Source organism: Paramisgurnus dabryanus, chromosome 8, assembly GCF_030506205.2.
Source record: "Paramisgurnus dabryanus chromosome 8, PD_genome_1.1, whole genome shotgun sequence".
NCBI lineage: Eukaryota > Metazoa > Chordata > Actinopteri > Cypriniformes > Cobitidae > Paramisgurnus > Paramisgurnus dabryanus.
The window spans coordinates 18,913,013-18,932,039 of record NC_133344.1 but is presented as its reverse complement, the minus strand read 5'-3'; the positions used below and the strand labels follow the sequence as shown (position 1 = coordinate 18,932,039).

Here is a 19,027-nt window from a genome sequence, read left to right as displayed (position 1 = left end):
TTTGCAAGACAGACCCCAAAACGGCACAATTTTGCTCAGGTTATAATAAATGATCTGTGGAGTATTTTGAAATATAACTTTAAGTACGCACTCTGGGAACATCAAAGACCTATTTTACATCTTAAAAAAAAAATTAATATGACCCCTTTAAAATGCTATTTAAAAAGGGTGTGACAATTTAGGGCAAATTCCAAACAGCGTTTTTGCGCCCTAGAAGGCAACCCACATAAACAGTCATTTTAGATTAGGGGGGGGGGTTAAGCTATTTCATACATCCTGACTTATTAACACATCTCCTCTTTCCTACAAGTTTCAGAAAGTTTTTTCAAACAACACAACGAGGATGCTCATTAGCATTGTTGTTCCTTCGAGTAGAAGTCACAGGCATCACTGCACGTGACAGCTTTGTTTTATCTCAAGACTCAACAATGGCATGAAATTCGAAGTGTGTTTTTGGATGTAAGAAGAAAAAAAGCCTTGTTTAGTTTTCCAAGTAAGCTAGCCTTATGAAAACCATGGATATAATTTGTTTATCTAGGGTAGCAGCAGCAACGTTTTGCGTGTGTTTAACGCTGGATTTTGTAAAAAAAAGTCCCAACCTGGTCATGAGTCGCAGGCGGTAAGTGAACATAGTGAATCATAAGTTATCCAGAGATGGTGGGATAATGTTTTGTGTGTTGCTTGCTCGTGACTCGCTCCTCCCGCTAGACGCCTCTTGGATTACATGCTTTTCTGGAAACATGTTATGTGAACTTTAAGAGGAAAATTATGTTGTTTTCCATTGCTCTATTCGCCAAGTGTAGATAAGTCGACCACAGTATGAGACACAATCGCGCAACTGCCTCTAGAATTTACACATCAAGAGTTCTGAACTTCGAAGGGAATAGGGCATAGGAATGATCACTTCCTTCTGAAATTCGTTCATGATCTGATCTTCGTAGGGAATAGGGCATAAGGATGATCAATTCCCTTTTAAATTTGCTTATGATTTGTGTACTGCAGTCCCACTTTACCATCACTTCTGCGCAGTCTCTGGCTCCAGACAGCGCCATCGGAGCAAGATTTTGGCTTCATTTTACTGCAATGAAAGTCCATGGGGGCGCGTTGTCAGTGTGGCCTGCCATTCAGGTTTGCTTGTCCTGTGGGGAATCACCAATGCTCTCCTGCTTCAGGGCTCGGTGGGTGGAACTCTTCACTGTGCGATGATTCACAGCGTCACCATGATGATTCAACCTCCCTCTCCAATCCTGTAATGATGTGCCACAGTATTCCCTGTGTAAAGATGTACGACTTGTTTAAATTGTGCTCTCCAAGGGCTGCTTGGAGCTCAGAAATAGAGTAATTGTTAGCAGAGTACTAGCCATAAATCAAAACCCATCTCTTTACTTTCCTGTTATCCTCTTATATACCACAGTATGAATAGGGGGACCACAATGCATTGCCCGAATTTACCCGCTTCTATGCTAAGACCTAAAACTTGGAGTATGAGGGGATTGCTCCTTCAAGCTTTGGAATAGGAAGTGTGATTGATTTACTCATTCCTCCAGAGTTGATTGCCAGCACTGCCAGCTTTTGGGGCAGAATGAAGTGCCTAATTCTCTAATTGGGGTTATAACACAATTTATACAGAAGCACATACCAGTTGAAACGGCATAGTTTTAGGAAACTAATACAATTGTAAATCAGGATTTATTAGTTCATTTATTAATTTATCAGACCAACCCAGAGGATCTTTGTTCTCTTGGGAGTTTAATTAAATTGCAAATTTATGCATTTTGGAAAACTAATCCTGTCTTCCTAGATTTGAAATGTTTGCATTTATGAGATTAGCATAAGTGATTGAAACCAAATCTCATAATTACCAGTGGCAAATTTTGTCTTTGCTATTCTATTCTATTCCATTCTATAGGGATGGGATGATAAATGCCCATATACACTAATAATACCTGCTCAATAATGATTCTGAATCGCACAGCCGATATTATGCACAGCTATTTTATGTACTACGGAAGTCATTATCGATCTGAAATCACTGTTAGTTTGAGTCGTTTATAACATGCATTTGAAAAAGCAACACTCATCAAATATAATCATTATACATATTCTTTATTATCATGAAAATACCTGAAAAGGTTTGAAGAACAGCAATATAAATATATGACTTAGCCATTTCCTGGAGCTGTGTGTGTAATGGTTCTCCTTCTGCTGCCCATATTGAGTTTCTGCACGAGAGCGCCCTCTGGCTTTTGGATGTAGCGGCATTTCACTGTAATTCATTGAAAAGCATTGCAAGCATCTAGTTTAGTCTCGTCTAGTTAGCCTACTGTACTCTAGTCTACTGTACTCTAGTTTGCTAAAAAATGGTGCTAAATAGCACTTAAAGTGGTTCTTTGCTCGTAATCATAGAAGAACCATTTTTAGTGCTATATAGCACCGATGAAGCAGCTATGAAGAACCATACGGGGGCCATATAGCACCACATATGGTTCTACATAGCACTATATGGTTCTACACAGGTGCTTCACTGGTGCTAAATGGCACTAAAAATGGATCTTTTATGATTACAAGCAAAGAACCACTTTTTGCTATTTAACACAGTTTGTTTTTAGTAGTCTATTGTACTGTACTCTAGTCTATTGTAGTCTAGTCTATCTATTGTACTTTACTCTAGTCTACAGTAGTCTAGTCTATTGTTGTCAACTGAACTCTACTGTTGTCTATTGCAGTTTATTCTACTCTACTGTACTCTACTTTAGTCTATGCTATTCTAGTCTAGTCTAGTTGTCTTGTCTAGTCTAGTCTAGTTTCTTGTAGTCTACTGTAGTCCGTTGTACTCTACTCTAGTCTATTGTACTCCATTCTAGTCTGCAGTAGTCTAGTCTAATGTAGTCTCTTGCAGTCTATTCTACTCTACTGTACTCTACTTTAATCTAGTCTAGTCTTGTTTAGTCTAGTCTCTTGTAGTCTAGAGTAGTCTGTTGTACTCTAGTCTATTGTAATCTATTGTACCTTAGTCTGGTCTTGTTTAGTCTAGTCTCTTATAGTCTACAGTAGTCTGTTGTACTCTAGTCTATTGTAATCTATTGAACCTTAGTCTAGTCTTGCCTAGTCTAATCTATTGTTCTTTACTCTAGTCTACGGTAGTCTTTTGTACTCAAGGCTATGGTAGTCTATGTACTCTATTCTACTCTAGTCTAGTCTATAGTACTTTAGTCTACGGTAGTCTGTTGTACTCTAGTGTATTGTAGTATATTGTACTCTAGTCTAGTCTGGTCTAGTTTAGTTTAGTTTGTTGTACTCTAGTCTATTGTACTCTAGTCTATTGTAGTGTATTGTACTCTAGTCTACAGTAATCTAGTCTAGTCTAGTCTATTGTTATATATTGAGCTCTACTGTAGTCTATTGCAGTATATTCTACTCTACTGTACTCTACTCTATTTTAGTCTAGTCTTGTTTATTCTAGTCTCTTGTAGTCTACAGTATTCTGTTGTACTCTACTCTAGTCAATTGTAATCTATTGTACGCTAGTCTAATCTAGTCTAATCTATTCTATTGTACTTTACTCTAGTCAATTGTAATAAATTGTACTCTCTTCTATTGTAGTCTAGTCTAATCTATTCTATTATACTTTACTCTAGTCTATGGTAGTCTTTTGTACTCCATTCTATTGTAGTCTATTATACTCTATTGTTGCTAGGGTAATTTCACATTGTTTTAATATTGTAACTGCTCATAATAACTAGGGTTGTCAGAACTGTGCTTTTCATGAATAAACTAGTGGAAGTGCACCATTTTCACATCACAACATTCATTATTTTTCATAATGTGATAATTCATATTCAGCGGTGCTGCATTATATTTATAAAATCTCAGATAATTGTTTAATTGCTCATCACATTATAATTATAACTTCTAAACTTGTTAGAAACAAACTTCTCAAGAGGACTCGGAAGATCATATTACTTCATGTTGAGCATCATAATTTGTTAATTATGTTGTCTAAATAGCCATAAAAAGTGCATGAGGTGACTCATTCTTTCACTTACGTTCTCAAACTCTCTTTTCATTTTTCCTTTTTAGTTTAAGATGGTAGCTGTTGACAGGCCTTAATAGTGCTGGATTTTCTTGTCAAAAAGAATCATGTATTGATTGCCTCCAGGTTAGGGTTTTATTTACCTCCTGGTTCTTTGGTAAACATTCATTCAGTGCCTCTAATATGTCTGTCTCTTGATTTTTTTTTCAGATCCATGACGCTGACAGACCTTCCTCCGAGAGCCTTTTTCTGAGTAAGTATCCAAAAAGTCTTTGTTACTTTTTTGTCCTTAATAAAAAATCAACAAGATCGTGAGAAGTTTAAAAAAAAAATCAGTATCGCTAAGTTTCTGAAAATGCTTAAGGTAGGTAACCTTGTGAATTTATCTACTTTTCACCTCAGACCAAGTAACACTAAATATCAATGGTGCCTTATCTAACCTAAAATGATAAGGTTTGTTGGCTGAAGCCATGTGCAGCAGGATTAGTTTTCAGGACACAGCTACAGTAATTGATTTGGGTCACTATTTTCAGTGCGTGTGTGTGTGTTTGATTGTTCAGTGTAGCGAGGCAAATGAGAGTAATCTAGCATGACGCTCCGTGGAGTGAACAGATCGTAAAGGTTTAGGACAATGCCCGTCATTTTGGCTTTGCCAATTGCCAAGTAAAAGCATCAGTACAGAAGCCGTAAAATGTTTCAGATTAACAGATAACAATTATTTGTCAAATTTAATTTAATAAACCGTGAATTCACATTTTCTCTGTTCTTCTTTGGTTTATAACAGGCCTATCCTAAAACATTCAGCATACAAAAAAACTCTAAAAATATAAAGGTTAATTCTGATTGGATGCAGCTGGATAACAAAAGAAGATCAGTTTGGGAAGATAAAGCAGAGGTAGAGTAATGATGATGTAGATGTTGAAAGATGTAGATCAAAAAATGAATATAGCGATACACGACGATGATACTTATTGTAAATGAATAACAGACTGAAAGGAAATATGCAAGTATAGCAATGAATGTCCTTCATCATATGAATGTTGAATCTGTCAAAATATAATGACTTTCATACATCAAACTGTTGAAAGAAGTCTGATGTGCACAGAAGGTTATAACATTTACTTTCAATTTCTTATGTTTTAACATGTGCTATGATTAGAAATATTGTCTGAGCCTTTTTCTTTTACCAAGTAGCCTACATTGTGCAGAACAATAACAATGCTTTCCTCAGTTCCTCTGTTTTTTAAAAGTGGTTGGGTGCCTGAAGCGCTTTAGGCGTATATGTCAATAAGACAGCCTTTTGAACTTGTTTTCTTTTATAATGTTCTAAACACAAACGCACATAATCTCTAAATTATTTCTGGATTTCGCACTAGCACAGCTAAAGATACCGAAGCAGACCTCAAATTGAATTGTTGAGTTATAGAAGATAGTTCGAAATGTAGAAATCCCCTTGGAATAAGCCCCTGTAATACAGTATATCCACATTTTATTTCTTTTTACGTAATATACAGGGTGTTTGTTTAGTCAGAGTGCTCTCTTTGACTAAATTGTTTTATTGTTTTGGAGATTGGTTTGAAGGGTTTCATACTCCCTGAATTAGGTCACCATTGAATAAAAACCCCTTAAAGTGAGCTAAGCACTCTCTTCATCACTCTGGAGATGTGGTACCCAGAGGCTCTTCAGCCCTATGCATCAAAGTCACTTCACACGGTTGCCATGGCGGTGATTTCATATCAGCCCTGTCTTATCTTGCGCAAAGTCAAGAGCCTTTTTTTTTAATCTAATGAGGCACGAAGGCGAAACTGGATGGAGTGGTTGAAAAATGGCCTATTCGAATGATCAGAGAGAGATAAAAGTATAGGGTTCAAGTTATTTTGTTTTTTTGTTTTAAGCAAACTGTGAAATTGAAAAATGTGGTTCTGAATGTCCTTAAGGGCGGTTTATGTTAGCATCTGATTGAATGCGAGTGCCAATGTCCTTCAGGGGCGGTTTATGTTAGCATCTGATTGAATGCGAGTGCAATTGAACTTTTTTTTAAGATCATCTCAATGCTTATAGTACGCTTAAGTAAGAATCTCTCAGAATGACATTTCCAATAGTTTATCATTGTATAAGTGAACCAAACGTTTTCTTTTACTTGAAGATTTAATTCAAATAAGGCTTTTAAGGCTATGCGATTCATCTATTTGTTTGCTGAGCAGACAAATTGTGTAACTTTTTCTGCTATACCCCTCAAATCTCCGTTGCGTGCGCTTGGGTTTAAACGTGCTGCCTCAAGTCACGTTGTGCTATGTTTGGCTTCAATGACCTCAATTGCCGATTGCTCTTGCGGGTCTCAAAACCGACTGACATTGGCGTCAAGCATGACTTGACAGAATGAACATTTAGTAGAACGTCCTCTTTTGAGATAGAAAAGTAATAGGGGTTTGGGAGTTTAATTTTTTTCGGTTGAACAATTATGTAAAATATATACAACCTGCTATTTTCACATCCTTACACTTTAGTCTCTGTGTCATTTAATTTTCTTAAAAATTTTTGTTAAGCATATGGCTCTCTCTTGATAATAGTTAGTCTCTGGAACATATCCAAAAGAATGAGTCATATGAAAAATAGCTTATGTAGATACAAAAGATACGGTGTATAATGATAGACCAGTCCAGCCTAACTGACAGCACTTTCCTGTGATGACACCTTAGATGTGCAGCATTTGTGCTGTTGTCTCCAATATCTAATGTGATTGAGTCTATAAATATTAATTTTGATCCAAGTCATTGTTTATACTTCAGCAAAATCCGGTTGATTACATGGCCTTGTGCCAAGTTATTAAGAAAATTTGTATTTCTGCCTTGAATGTAATCAATGCTATGCTCTTAGAAGCCTTGAAAAACAATCTGAGGTATAAGGAGGTCAGCACAGTAACAGTATAGAAAGAATTCATCAGTGTGTTGGTATCCCTCCACAGCTGGAAAAATGTTGGAATCTTTGTAAAGTCTGATATTAACACAGGTTATCTCGTCAATTAAGAGAAAACGCTTCCCTGCCAATGATGTATCCCTGACGAGTTTTTACGGCAGTCTATATTTCCGCTATTATCCACTAGGTGGCATTCTTACACAACTTATAACACACTTAAAGGTAAAGCGGAAGATTTTACCGAATTTTTTAAAAGAACTGCCCCTCCACTTTAAAAAAAAATGCACATGCGCAACACTCTACCTCCTCCTGAGAGGGAACGTCTATTAAACGTGTGCACGAGAGAGAGCATGCATGAGCCAAATTCTTCTCTTCACTCTGTTTACAAGTTGCTGTCGGCATGTTTACCGTGTCTGCGCGGTTCGTGACTTGTGCCAGGGCTAGCATCGCTAATCATAGCTTACATCAACTTTTACTAGCAGTGATTTTAAATGGATTTCTCTAAATAGCATGACAAACTTTACCTGTCGAGTAGAAACTTGGCGTGGGAAGCCCAACCTGTGCTTTTAGCGCACACCAGCGTGTGAAATAGTCTCCCAAAAACACTCTGTGGCCGGTTGCATAAACATAGCCATGACGTTAAGACTGCGTCTTAAGATTGATTCTGACTAACTAGAAATTAGTTAGGGCTAATCAGTCTTATTATTTGGATTTAAAATAGACCAATCTACCTTTCTATATAACATCGTTAAAACAGTTATGATCAGTCTTGAAGAAAAAAATTCATGACTAACTTTTAAGACTATAGTCTTAAAGTTTTATGCAACCGCCCACTGGTCTTGTTTCTTTCTTCAGAGGCCTTTCTCTTCTTGTCATACAATTCGTAGACACTTTAACTTTTGCGACCCTCAGACATTTTGAAAAAACACGGTGAGAACACGAGCTTCAATGAATGGTTGAAACAGTAGCCCACCCCACATATACACCTGAAAGTGCGCATGCGCAGAAAGCAAACCTAGGGACGAGCACGTACGACGGCCTTACGTCAACATATCATGAGAATGATTGACAACTGGGATGACAGAAAATCTTCCACTATAGCTTTAAGCTATTGATTCAAAAACGGTAAAAACAACTGTGTATGTTTTGATAATCGTTCTGAATCTGATCACTAAAGAAATCCCTTCGCAAAAATGCAATTATCTCAACTTTTTTTATCTCAATTATCTCAAATGTTTTTATTTTAAAAAGAAACCTACTCATATTTGAGAGGTGATAAAAATAGAACAAATTAAGATAGGATGAAACTTTGTTTTTCTTTAGTTTTTTTGTTTGTTTGTTTGTTTATTAACAAAGGGTATTTTCCTTTATTTGATATTATTGTATGTTTATATATTAGTAAAAAACCATTTGGCATGAAAGGGGACATATCATGAAAATCTGACTAATTCCATGTTTAAGTGCTATAATTGGGTCCCCAGTGCTTCCATCAACCTAAAAAATGTGAAAAAAGATCAACCCACTAAGTTTTGGTAAACCATTCTCTGCAAGCATGTGAAAAAATAGCTCATTGAAATTTGGCTCCCCCTGTGATGTCAGAAGGGGATAAAACCCTAACCTGCCCTATCCAACCACAGCACTGCTATTTAGTGCAGAGATCAACTCATTTGCATTAAAAAGGACCCCCCAAAAATGGGAAATTTTTGCTTACACCTACAAAGAGGCAATTTTAACATGCTATAATAAATTATCTGTATAATATTTTAAGCTGGACCTTCACATATGTACTCTGGGGACACCAAAGACTCATTTGACATGTTAAAAAAGTCTGGTAAAATGTCCCCTTTAAACCTTTTGTAAAATGCTGGTGCTGGCAACTTTTTTTTAAATGGTAGAGTTAAATGTGATCTTAGTTTCTCACACCACAGAAAAATTTGTTGTTAACTACCCAACCAAATTCAAATGATGAGAAAAATTGTAAATAAAAATAAGTTCATCAAAATCTCGAAAAACTTGCAGCTGAAACCACGCCCATAAGCGGAAAAGCTGCCATCTCTCTCAACTTTCAAAAACCGCTACAAGATGTATGAATAGAGGCGGAGATTGCTCCAATATGTCATCGAACCACCATTTTAGCCCAAATAATCCTAAACACAGAAATGTGAAAAAAAAACAGTTTAATGATCTAACTCCATAGTTCATAGTCTTTGTAATGTGTTTAGCAGTGCATTTCTATCATTTATAATGTGTTTAGAAACAATTCTCTGATTTGACTTTACGAAGACTTTAAGTAGAATCTGCTTGCCTGGGAAAGCTCACGGTGTTGTCTCTGAATAGCTTCACGTCTGGATAGGCACAATTCTGCCTTTTATGGGTGCCAGAGATCATGTTTACTCACTCTGCTTCCTCGGAGCACTTCTCTGTTTAAGACCTGATAATGAGCCTCACGGATTCAGGATATTTTAAAGTGGAGCTGCCTGCAGGCCCTGAATTATTGATGCAAAGTAGGAGGTATAAAACTGCCTTCAACGCTCATTAGTCTTTGGGTGAGTTGTGAACAGGGATTGGGGACTGCAGCATTGTAATGAGTGCGATTAAAGCGACTGCTGCTCCCTTGCCTAACTTCAGGTGTTGGAGTCAAGGTGGTTTACTGATGTCCAGCCCTCGCTGAGAATCATAATGAGTGTTATTCTTATTGCGGTACCTTATAAGGAGTGTGCTATACTTTGTTCCTTCAACACAGCCTCTTTCTGCCTCATTTACCCTTTTTTACACCGACGTATGAAACATTCTTGTCTACTTTTTTTGTACGTTAAAAATAAATATGACCACGCATTTTGTCAATTGAATGAAATCTTTTAAGTGTACTGTCCCTTTAAACACATTTTAATGCATATTAAAAGAAGGCAGCATTACAGATTTAGTGACCCATAAATTCACAGGGCCCCACTCATCCTTTATGAATATTCATTTTCTCCACCAGCAAGCTTTTCATCTCAAACCCAAGTTTGAAAATTGTGTTTTTTATTAATAAACCCTCTGTGCCATCCAAGGTGGCTTTCAAATTTATTTTTGCTCTTGCAAACAGCTGGCTTTGTTGGTACAGCTTCTGCATGTTGTCTTTGCTATCATGTCATCTCCTCCATCGTATCTCTTTTTCATCATTTTCTTCTCTTTCCTCCATAATCCCTTTCATTCGCTCTTTTCTCTAGCTTCCAGGCTTTCTCTGAACAGCACATTACCCCTTTGAGTCGAGAGGGATCGTGAAGCTCTGCATACACTCGAAATCGTTACATCTACAACACTACACTGATCTGAGTCATTGAAGTACAACCAGTCCTGCCCTCAAACAATCGGCTTCAGGCTGAAAATGCTCTGCGCCACCGTACATGGAAATGAGCCATCGACAACCTTTCGTGTTCCTTGTCGCCCGCCACTGAGCGTACAAAATCCACACTTGACATTCTCATTGTTCCTCCTTAAAGCTTAATGGCCCCGCTTGTGTGGCTCTGTCTTTTAGCAAGATGACGGCTGTTAATGTTCAAACAACATTCACTGGTTGGTGAAAAATCCAGCTATTATATTTTCCATATACTTTCCCATCATCGCCATGCCTAATTGACTTCGAACGGAGCAAACTCGCATTCTCCTATTTTCATGAGTTGTTTTTCCTCACGGTCGTTCCATTCATCACTATTTCTGGAACTGCAGCTTGTTTGTGCATTTAAATCAGCAGGTCCTAAGGATGTTGGAGAGGGTTTTGTGCACCTGCTCAGACTGTTGACACAACACTGTCGAGGGCACGAGGTGACTGCCCTTTACGCTTCTTCCTGCCAAGGCGACCTGTCAGTCTGGGTTTGTGCCAGGTGGTTGGATCTTACCACTGTGCTTACACGCCGGCAGTCGCCCCCAATTTCTTCACATTGGACCAGAGGTTTGATTTGTGTGTATAGAAGGTTTCTAATCTCTTTATATTGATGAGATCGATCTGTTCAGTGCTGCATCTTTAATTCAAGACTTTTTAGATCTGTGTGGTTTCCATTATTGTTGGAAAAGCTCACAGATAAGAAAGTCAGATCCAGGGTTCTTTTGAGTAAAGCCAGCTAGATAAACATGCAGGGTGGGAACACGGGTTAAATGCCATTTTATGTTCTCCCTTCGGTGTTGTTACGTCCTCGAACATCACCTCTCTAACTACTTCAGAGGCAGTGGCCTTCAATAGACGCTCTGATGGAACCTACGAGCACTCTCGCTGCTGTTAAATTAGCAACTTTTTGAAGCCAGTTTTACACCCCAATGACTGCCATATGTCTTGACTGCCCAGTTATGTTTTTCAATTACGATGGTATAAAGGCACATGAAAGACTTTTTTAGCTGATCCAAGCAAAGTTGTGCTATATGCAAATCTTGATTGCCTCTGGGTTGGCTGTGCACAATATTTTTTTAAATGTTCTTCGCATCAAAAAAATTAAGTCACCAACTGTTCATCCATTCTCGGCAAAACCACTTTCATACTGGAAAGCATTTTTAACCTTTTTTTTTGGTGATGATTATCATAACTTTTCTTTGGGGGTAAAACTGGAATGCTGAGCCAATTCAATACTATGAAGTGAATTTTCACATTCTGAACGGATGAGCTGTGTTTGGCAAAAGCAAAGAGCCTACAGTTAAGATAATGAACTTTGTTACTTGCCAGAAGAATTGTTTATTCTGATAATAAACAGGACCCTACCTTTGAAAACCCAGCTTAAATAATTTTTGTGATTAACTGATTTCTAAGATCGCCCTACACTTTAAAAAAGGAGCATTTTTGTCAAATCAACATATATTTTTAAACAATTAAACAACAGTTAAAGGGGGTTAAACACTATTTAATGCATTCTGACTCATTAACACAGTTTAAAGGGACACTCCACTTTTTTTGAAAATATGCTCATTTTCCAGCTCCCCTAGAGTTAAAATTTGATTCTTACTGTTTTGGAATCCATTCAGCTGATCTCCGGGTCTGGCGGTACCACTTTTAGCATAGCTTAGCACAATCCATTGAATCTGATTAGACCATTTACCATCGTGCTAAAAAATAACCAAAAAGTTTCTATATTTTTCCTATTTAAAACTTGACTCTTCTGTAGTTACATCGTATACTAAGAACAACGGAACATTTAAAGTAGGCAGATATGGCTAGGAACTATACTTTCATTCTGGCATAATAATCAAGGACTTTGCTGCCGTACCATGGCTGCAGGAGGTGCAATGATATTACGCAGCGCCTGAAAGTAGTCCCCTTGGTAACTTTCAGGCTAATAACTTTTAATATTTTCATGAACTGTGTAAAATCCTAGCAACTTTTAATTTTCCGAAGAGTTAAGTTATAAATAGGAAAAAATATCGAAACTATTTGGTTATTTTTGAGTGTGATGCTAATGGTCTAATCAGAATCAATAGATTATGCTAAGCTATGCTAAAAGTGGTACCGCCAGGCCCGGAGATCAGCTGAATGGATTCCAAAACAGTAAAAATCAAATGTTTAACTCTAGGAGAGCTGGAAAATGAGCATATTTTCAAAAAAAGTGGAGTGTTCCTTTAAGAGTTGGTTTCCTCATGCAAAACAAATGTAAAGTGTCAAAAAAACAGTTGGACGTGTTACAGAGTATTTCTGTGCCTAATGCGGCACAAGTTTTGCAAAGTTTTTTTCGATTACAGGTCCAGCTGACGTTTCAGGGGTAAGCTATACGTATGACTTCTTTTAATGGGCACATCCTTCATAAAACCACACCCACACGTCAATCAGCAGGAGAGCCAGAACCGAGGACGCTAAGTTACAGGCATCACTTTACGCCTCAGCTTTGTTTTATATCAAGACTCAACAATGGCATGACAGAAGTGTGTTTTTGGATGTAAGAAGAAGAAAGCCAGCATTATGGATAATAATGAGCAGTTATCATGATCAGCTAAACATTGGATTCTCAAAAATATGCAAAGTTCGCAGCACTCTCTAAAAGACGTCCAAGAGTTTTGCTTGATGCAGTTAGTGGAGTCAGAAAGTTTGGTTCTCCTGAATTGCTTGTAGGTGTTACAAAGTGAAGAGATATGCTTTAAACAGATGTTTAACGGGAGCGTCTCATTGGTGTGGCTGTTTATGAAGTGCACAACATTGTTCTATGGTGAGTTATGTTGTGCCACATGGTGATCAACAGTAAAAATGACAAATTTGACCTCTTAGCAAAAGGAAAAAACACCAACATTCAAAAATGCATGATAATAAGGTGTCATGGCTCTGCAATCAAAAAATGTGGTTATAATGGAAAATAATATTGGAAGTCAATGGGGCAAAAACAGCCACTAACAATAAATGAAGGAGAAAAAAAATTAAAACTGATGCTACACAAAAACTAAAAAATTTTCAAAGCCAATGTTTTTACAAATCTTTAACATGCCCAAGACTGTGAAAAGGTTAAAAAAAAATCCAGGTTACAAACACTTTTTATATTGAAAATCTGTCATTTTGTGTGTTTTTTCCCCAAATCAGTGACACCACTTATAAACTTGGCAATTAAAGAGTTAAAATCATGGAATTTTTGTGAAGATTTTGTAGTTTTGATCAGTACTGAGGTTGATTAACAGATTTATGTACAAAAATTTAGAAAAAATATTCATCTGATACATTTTTATAGCCGTTGAATATAGTGGATGTTTTCATCCACTAACAACACGAAAGGGTAGTAAATTTGCCCACGGTATATCGTTGAGTTTTTGAAAAAAATCAAAGCATTTTCTTAAAATATATGTAAATATAAGATTTGTCACCGAAAATCATTCAATTTGATAAAACAGAGAGAAAGTTATGGCCAAATTAAGAGTAAAAAAACCTTGCAGTGGATGAAAACATCCCCAACAACACATAAGGGTTAAGGTAATGGGGTCACGCGCTGTACATTTAACAGCGTTCTTGTGTACTTCATAACATTAGGCTACATACTGTAAAGCAATAACATATCGTGCCTTGAATTAAACATTGAGATTTCCTTCTCGATAAGCAGCCTATTTTATGTTTTTGCTCTCTTAACTTTTTTCTGCACTCTTGCTCTACCTGGTTTCGGTTATTTATAGCCCCAGTGAAATCAAAATTAAGTTTTTTCCTTTTATTATGAATACAGTATGTTAGACTTAAGGATATATATAAACTGATATGGTCTAAAACAGGGGGCCCTAACTAAGCAGTGAAGGAGGAGATTGGGAAGAGGAGAGACGCCGGAAGAATTGCATTACTGCAGTAATGTCTTCACATATTGACATACATTTGCAAAGGATTCATGAAGTCAAACCTCTGCGATTCTGTGATCGATTGTGTTTTAGAAGTATGCTTAAACTCTAATGACAGCAATTGTATAAGATCGCAGATACGCTGATAGAGAGAGCGCACGGTGCAAAAGTGAAAATGATCGATGTTATCTGAAGTCGGCTCTTAAAGGGCAAAACAACAGATTAAGCTAAGCTATTATGTGCATTTTTCCAGGACATTCTTGCGACCCAGTGGCAACTTGTCCATGACCCTGTACTGGGTCGCGAGATATAAGCATTTAAAACCTACAGTTTTGCACATGCACTAAAAAAGTAGCACATCATCCTAAAAAAATTTCTGTCCAATCAAATGCCCTCTAGAAGCTGAAATGTCCCGCCCCCCACATTGCGCAAAAGCTCCTTCTGAAATCACATGTGCCTGTAATGAAACACCTGTTAATGTGTTAACTTGTTCTTATGTGGGGAATGGTGCATAGTGCACTAGAGGATAAGAAACAATTTATACAGTGTAATTAGGCTTTCCATTGGGGTGAATGAAGCCTGATATCTCATCAGTATTATGTGATCCACTACAACGCACACACATACAGGATGTTCCGGTCCAGCACGATAGCACAGAGTGGATCATATGCACAAATCTGCACCAAAACAGTTTGAAGGAGATTAAACATCGCAAACGGTTACACAGCCTTCACATTATTAACAGCAGTAAGGAGTAAAAGAGAAGACAAACAGCTGCATACACACGAACATTAGTTGCGCATGAATGTTATCTTTATTTTTTTCTGTAATAACAGTTTCATATTATATCTAAATCGGGACTCTATTAGAGAGAATCTGATTGGTTTTGGTTCTCGGGAAGATGCATTACATATTATATCTAAATCGGGACTCTATTAGACAGAATCTGATTGGTTTTGGTTCCCGGGAAGATTCATTACAGTCTGTTCTATCTGAGATATTTAATGTTAGTTGGTTGCCCACGGTGTGAAGGTAATGATACAGTTGCATTCATCAGATGCTTTTGTTTATAGTCTACACTACAGGTTTGGCTTACTGTTTATTGGTCTTATTAGATACTAGTGTTTCTGGAAATTGTGGCTCCTGAGTGCCCCAGGAGAGCGTGATGGAAAAACCAAAACGAGAAAATCAAAGGCAGAGGACATATCATTGAAGGTGATGCTTTATTTGGGAGAACCAATACAGGTGGCTGAATCTCAATTCTCTGGTGTCTCATTCAATACATCTTTTATCTGAAAGATTCAGCCCCTTTATGTTTGGAGTCACACCCTATGTGGAATACAGATTGAGAAATGGAAGAGCTGTTATATATTTTGTTCACTTCTGTACTAACATCATTCCAAATGTTTCCAACAATGTTTTAATCCAGAGATATTAGCCATTTAAAACTCTTTTATTTCCTGTCAGTGGTGTCATGTCCATGTTATCCTCATTTTGAAATCATAGGCATGTTTGACTTCATCAGGCGTTGTGCAGACCAAGCAACGTATGCCATCAAATGTAGCAAGAGCGATTGACATCAGCACTGTTTTGCTACTCTCAAAGTACTGTGATGTCATAAACCAATATTGTTCTGTGCAGTGTCATATGCAAAAGTAGTAGTTGTAGCATTTAGCACACTAATCTGTTGTTGCTTCTGTCAAGTCACTCAATTGGTTTAAGTTATAATGTAACGGTTATAAAAATATTATTTCATTTTATCGCACAGCTTGTTAGAAAGCTTATTCTGAGTCGTGGCGTTTGCAGGTTTGTTATACTCCAACCGCTCAAAACTAATAACACACGATAACCCAGATGCTGCAAATCATCAATCAGTGATGCAAAACATTACACAAAAATGTCTTTTAATAACATATATGACATTATATTTACAAATGATTAAACCAAATAGTGCGTTCATGACATCATCTTAAAAACGAAAATAAACGTGTTTTCATCGCGGAAGGTCTGCATTCGCTAAAATGAGCTCGTAAAATATTTCAAATCAATATTTAATTTTCCTTAACTTACTTATGAGGTAGCTGTGTAATAAGTGGAATAACGTACTGGCAGCCGATTGTCATTGCAAAATATGCCTTGACAGTAAGCAATGTTTCCATCTAAATAATTTTATGTGCATTTTGAAATATCACGTTAAAAACTGAGTAATGGAAAGCCAAATTTCACAAAAAAAGTTGCTTAAGGTGGTTTTTGACATATGCAAAAAAGTAAATGCGAACAATGGGAGATAGAAACACATCTGCAGAATTAATTCTGACCTACAGAACATTAAATCCACAGGACTGACCATCTAGCTGTTTCCGCTGACTTTGTCTTTACCATATATGGGGCTCGACGTTGTCTTTATGCCCATGCCTTCATCAAAAATTCTGAATTCTTTCTTCTGTGCACAGCATTTAGTTTGTTTTTCCAAGCATGGCTTGTTTTGTTTACTGTTGGTTACTAGGTTACCGATACCACCTTCATTCGCTCGAACAACTTGATGGAAACACACCTAATTCGCATTAGTTTTTTTGTGATCAGGACCTGACGTGAAGCGGATAACATGAATGTCATTTTTGAACATATCATTACAACACTTTTACTTTTCACTAGTCATGTGGATTGATTTCTATTCACAGCTTAAGTGAAGTCTACAAATCCCATTATTACACACTTCTTCACAACATCAAGCCTTTTTTTTTATGTTAGTGTTTTGCCATCTATAGTGAAAATTACATATTGTGCCTTTAAAGAATTATGAATAAAATTTATTTTCTTTTTTTTGTGACTTTTTGACACTCTCATTGACTGATTTTACAGAGACTCTCAATACATACCCTTGTGCATTTTTCAAATTCACTACTCTTTTGTGTTGTTAGTGGCCAAAAAAGACCACTAAATTAAATAGACCCAGTTCATGCTGCTGTAAAGGTCATCACACCACTGATCTACTGGCTGTCCTTCAACGTGATACCCAGCCGATGCGCGACCAACGACCACCGGCTGAACCAGTTTAACCCGCTTACCCGCTTCCTATCCCTTCCGTGTTTATATCTATAAATATATATTAATTTCTCCCAAGGGATTTTGTCCTTCTAGGAGTTTTTCCCAGTGGGTTTTCTCTTAGGGGTCCACGGGAGAGTCAGCCAACTTTGGCTTAACTTAGCACTTTACTGTATAAGTTACATTATTACTATGCTCGCTTGTACGGTTTATCCTTAGCCGCTATATTCTACTTCTTATATTATCTATTTATTTTCTGTGTTTTCCCCTGCATCTTCTCATGTAAAGCTGCTTTGAGATAATTAACAATTGTGAAAAGCACTATATAAATAAAATTGAATTGAATTGAATTAAATGGCTGTAAAAACGTATCAGATTAATTTTTTTGTTAATTTATACTCCATATAACTCAATGTACTCATCTGTTTTTGCATAGGCCACTAAAGGGTTAGTGGTGCCACATGGTGATTAACATTAAAAATGACTTATATTAAATATGAAAAAAAATTACCTCTTTGCAAAACATCAACAATCAAGAATGCATGATAATAAGGTGTCATGGCTCTATGCAATCAAAAAAAAAAATTTTTTTTACAAAAAGTTGTTATAATGGAAGTCAAAAATGCCACGAACAACTAACTAGGGAGGATAAAAAAAATCTGATGCTGCACAAAAACTAAAAATGCATCAAAGCCAATGTTTTAACTAATCTTTGACATGGCCAAGACTGTGAAAAAGGTTAAAAAAAATCCAGTCCAAAATCACTTTTTATATTGAAAATCAGTCATTTTGTGTTTTTCCCAAATCAGTGACTGTGTCAATTTACATTTTTTGTAAGCAATTGTTTTTTGATCAGTACTGATGTTGATTAAAAGATTTATGCAAAAAAAGGTAAAAAAAAATTAATCAGATTTTTTTAGCTGTTTAATTTACAACACGAATAGGTAGTAAATTTTCTCTTGATATATTGTTGAGTTTTTGCAGAATTTCAAAGCATTTTCTTAAAATATGTGTAAATATAAGGTTTGTCACAAAAAATCACTCCATTAGCTGAAACACAGAGAAAGTTGTGGACAAATTAAGACTAAAAAAACACATAAAGGTTAAAACGTGGGGTTATCTGAAAATTTAAAGCAATCTTTTCACCATTTTAGCATTCTGATGTGGTCTGGGGTGTTTCTCACAAATAAATAGCTGTTTTAAAGGCAAGCTCTTTAATTCAATACAGGTCGTAATTGCATCCCACCATGTTAGGTCCCTCATCCACAAGTTTACAAGATACAAAGGTGGTGACAGCCAATCTTTTAGGGAATGGGGCCTCATTTAAGGTCAAGAAGAAAGATTCGATTTGGAAAGTTCTCCACTTTCAATCCCTCTCCAGTTTCGCTGTTTGATGATTAATCGAACGTCATTAGTGTAGAGCCCACAATTAAATTCATTCTTAATTGGTTTCTTTTTTTACGCTCTGCTCTGTGCTCCCAGTCTGACATTACTGAGGCATTAGGGAGACAATGAGAGATTGGCAGTCGCCTTATCGGCGAGGCCCTTCGGGTTCGGATCACCGTTATTATTACTGTGGTGCCTGACAATGCTGAGAGAGAAATATGGGTAAAACGTTTCTCAGGCTTCTAAAGAAAAAGCACCTGCTCAAACGTTGTTGGGTATGCATGAACAAGTACACAATAACTCTGATGTAAATTAACCATTGAATAACTCACCTTTAGTTTTAGAAGTGTAGTTAGTCGAGTCTCCTCTTTGCTTGAGCACTAT

General features: G+C 36.9%; 1 protein-coding gene across 1 annotated transcript in view; it reads left to right on the top strand.

Moving 5' to 3' along the window:
- Positions 1-19,027, top strand: part of b3glcta (beta 3-glucosyltransferase a) — a 79,290-nt gene that overhangs the window by 21,712 nt on the left and 38,551 nt on the right. The window contains exon 3 of the mRNA XM_065280857.2: positions 4,244-4,286. Coding sequence (XP_065136929.1) covers positions 4,244-4,286 — 43 coding nt within the window. The remainder of the gene's footprint in view (positions 1-4,243; positions 4,287-19,027) is intronic.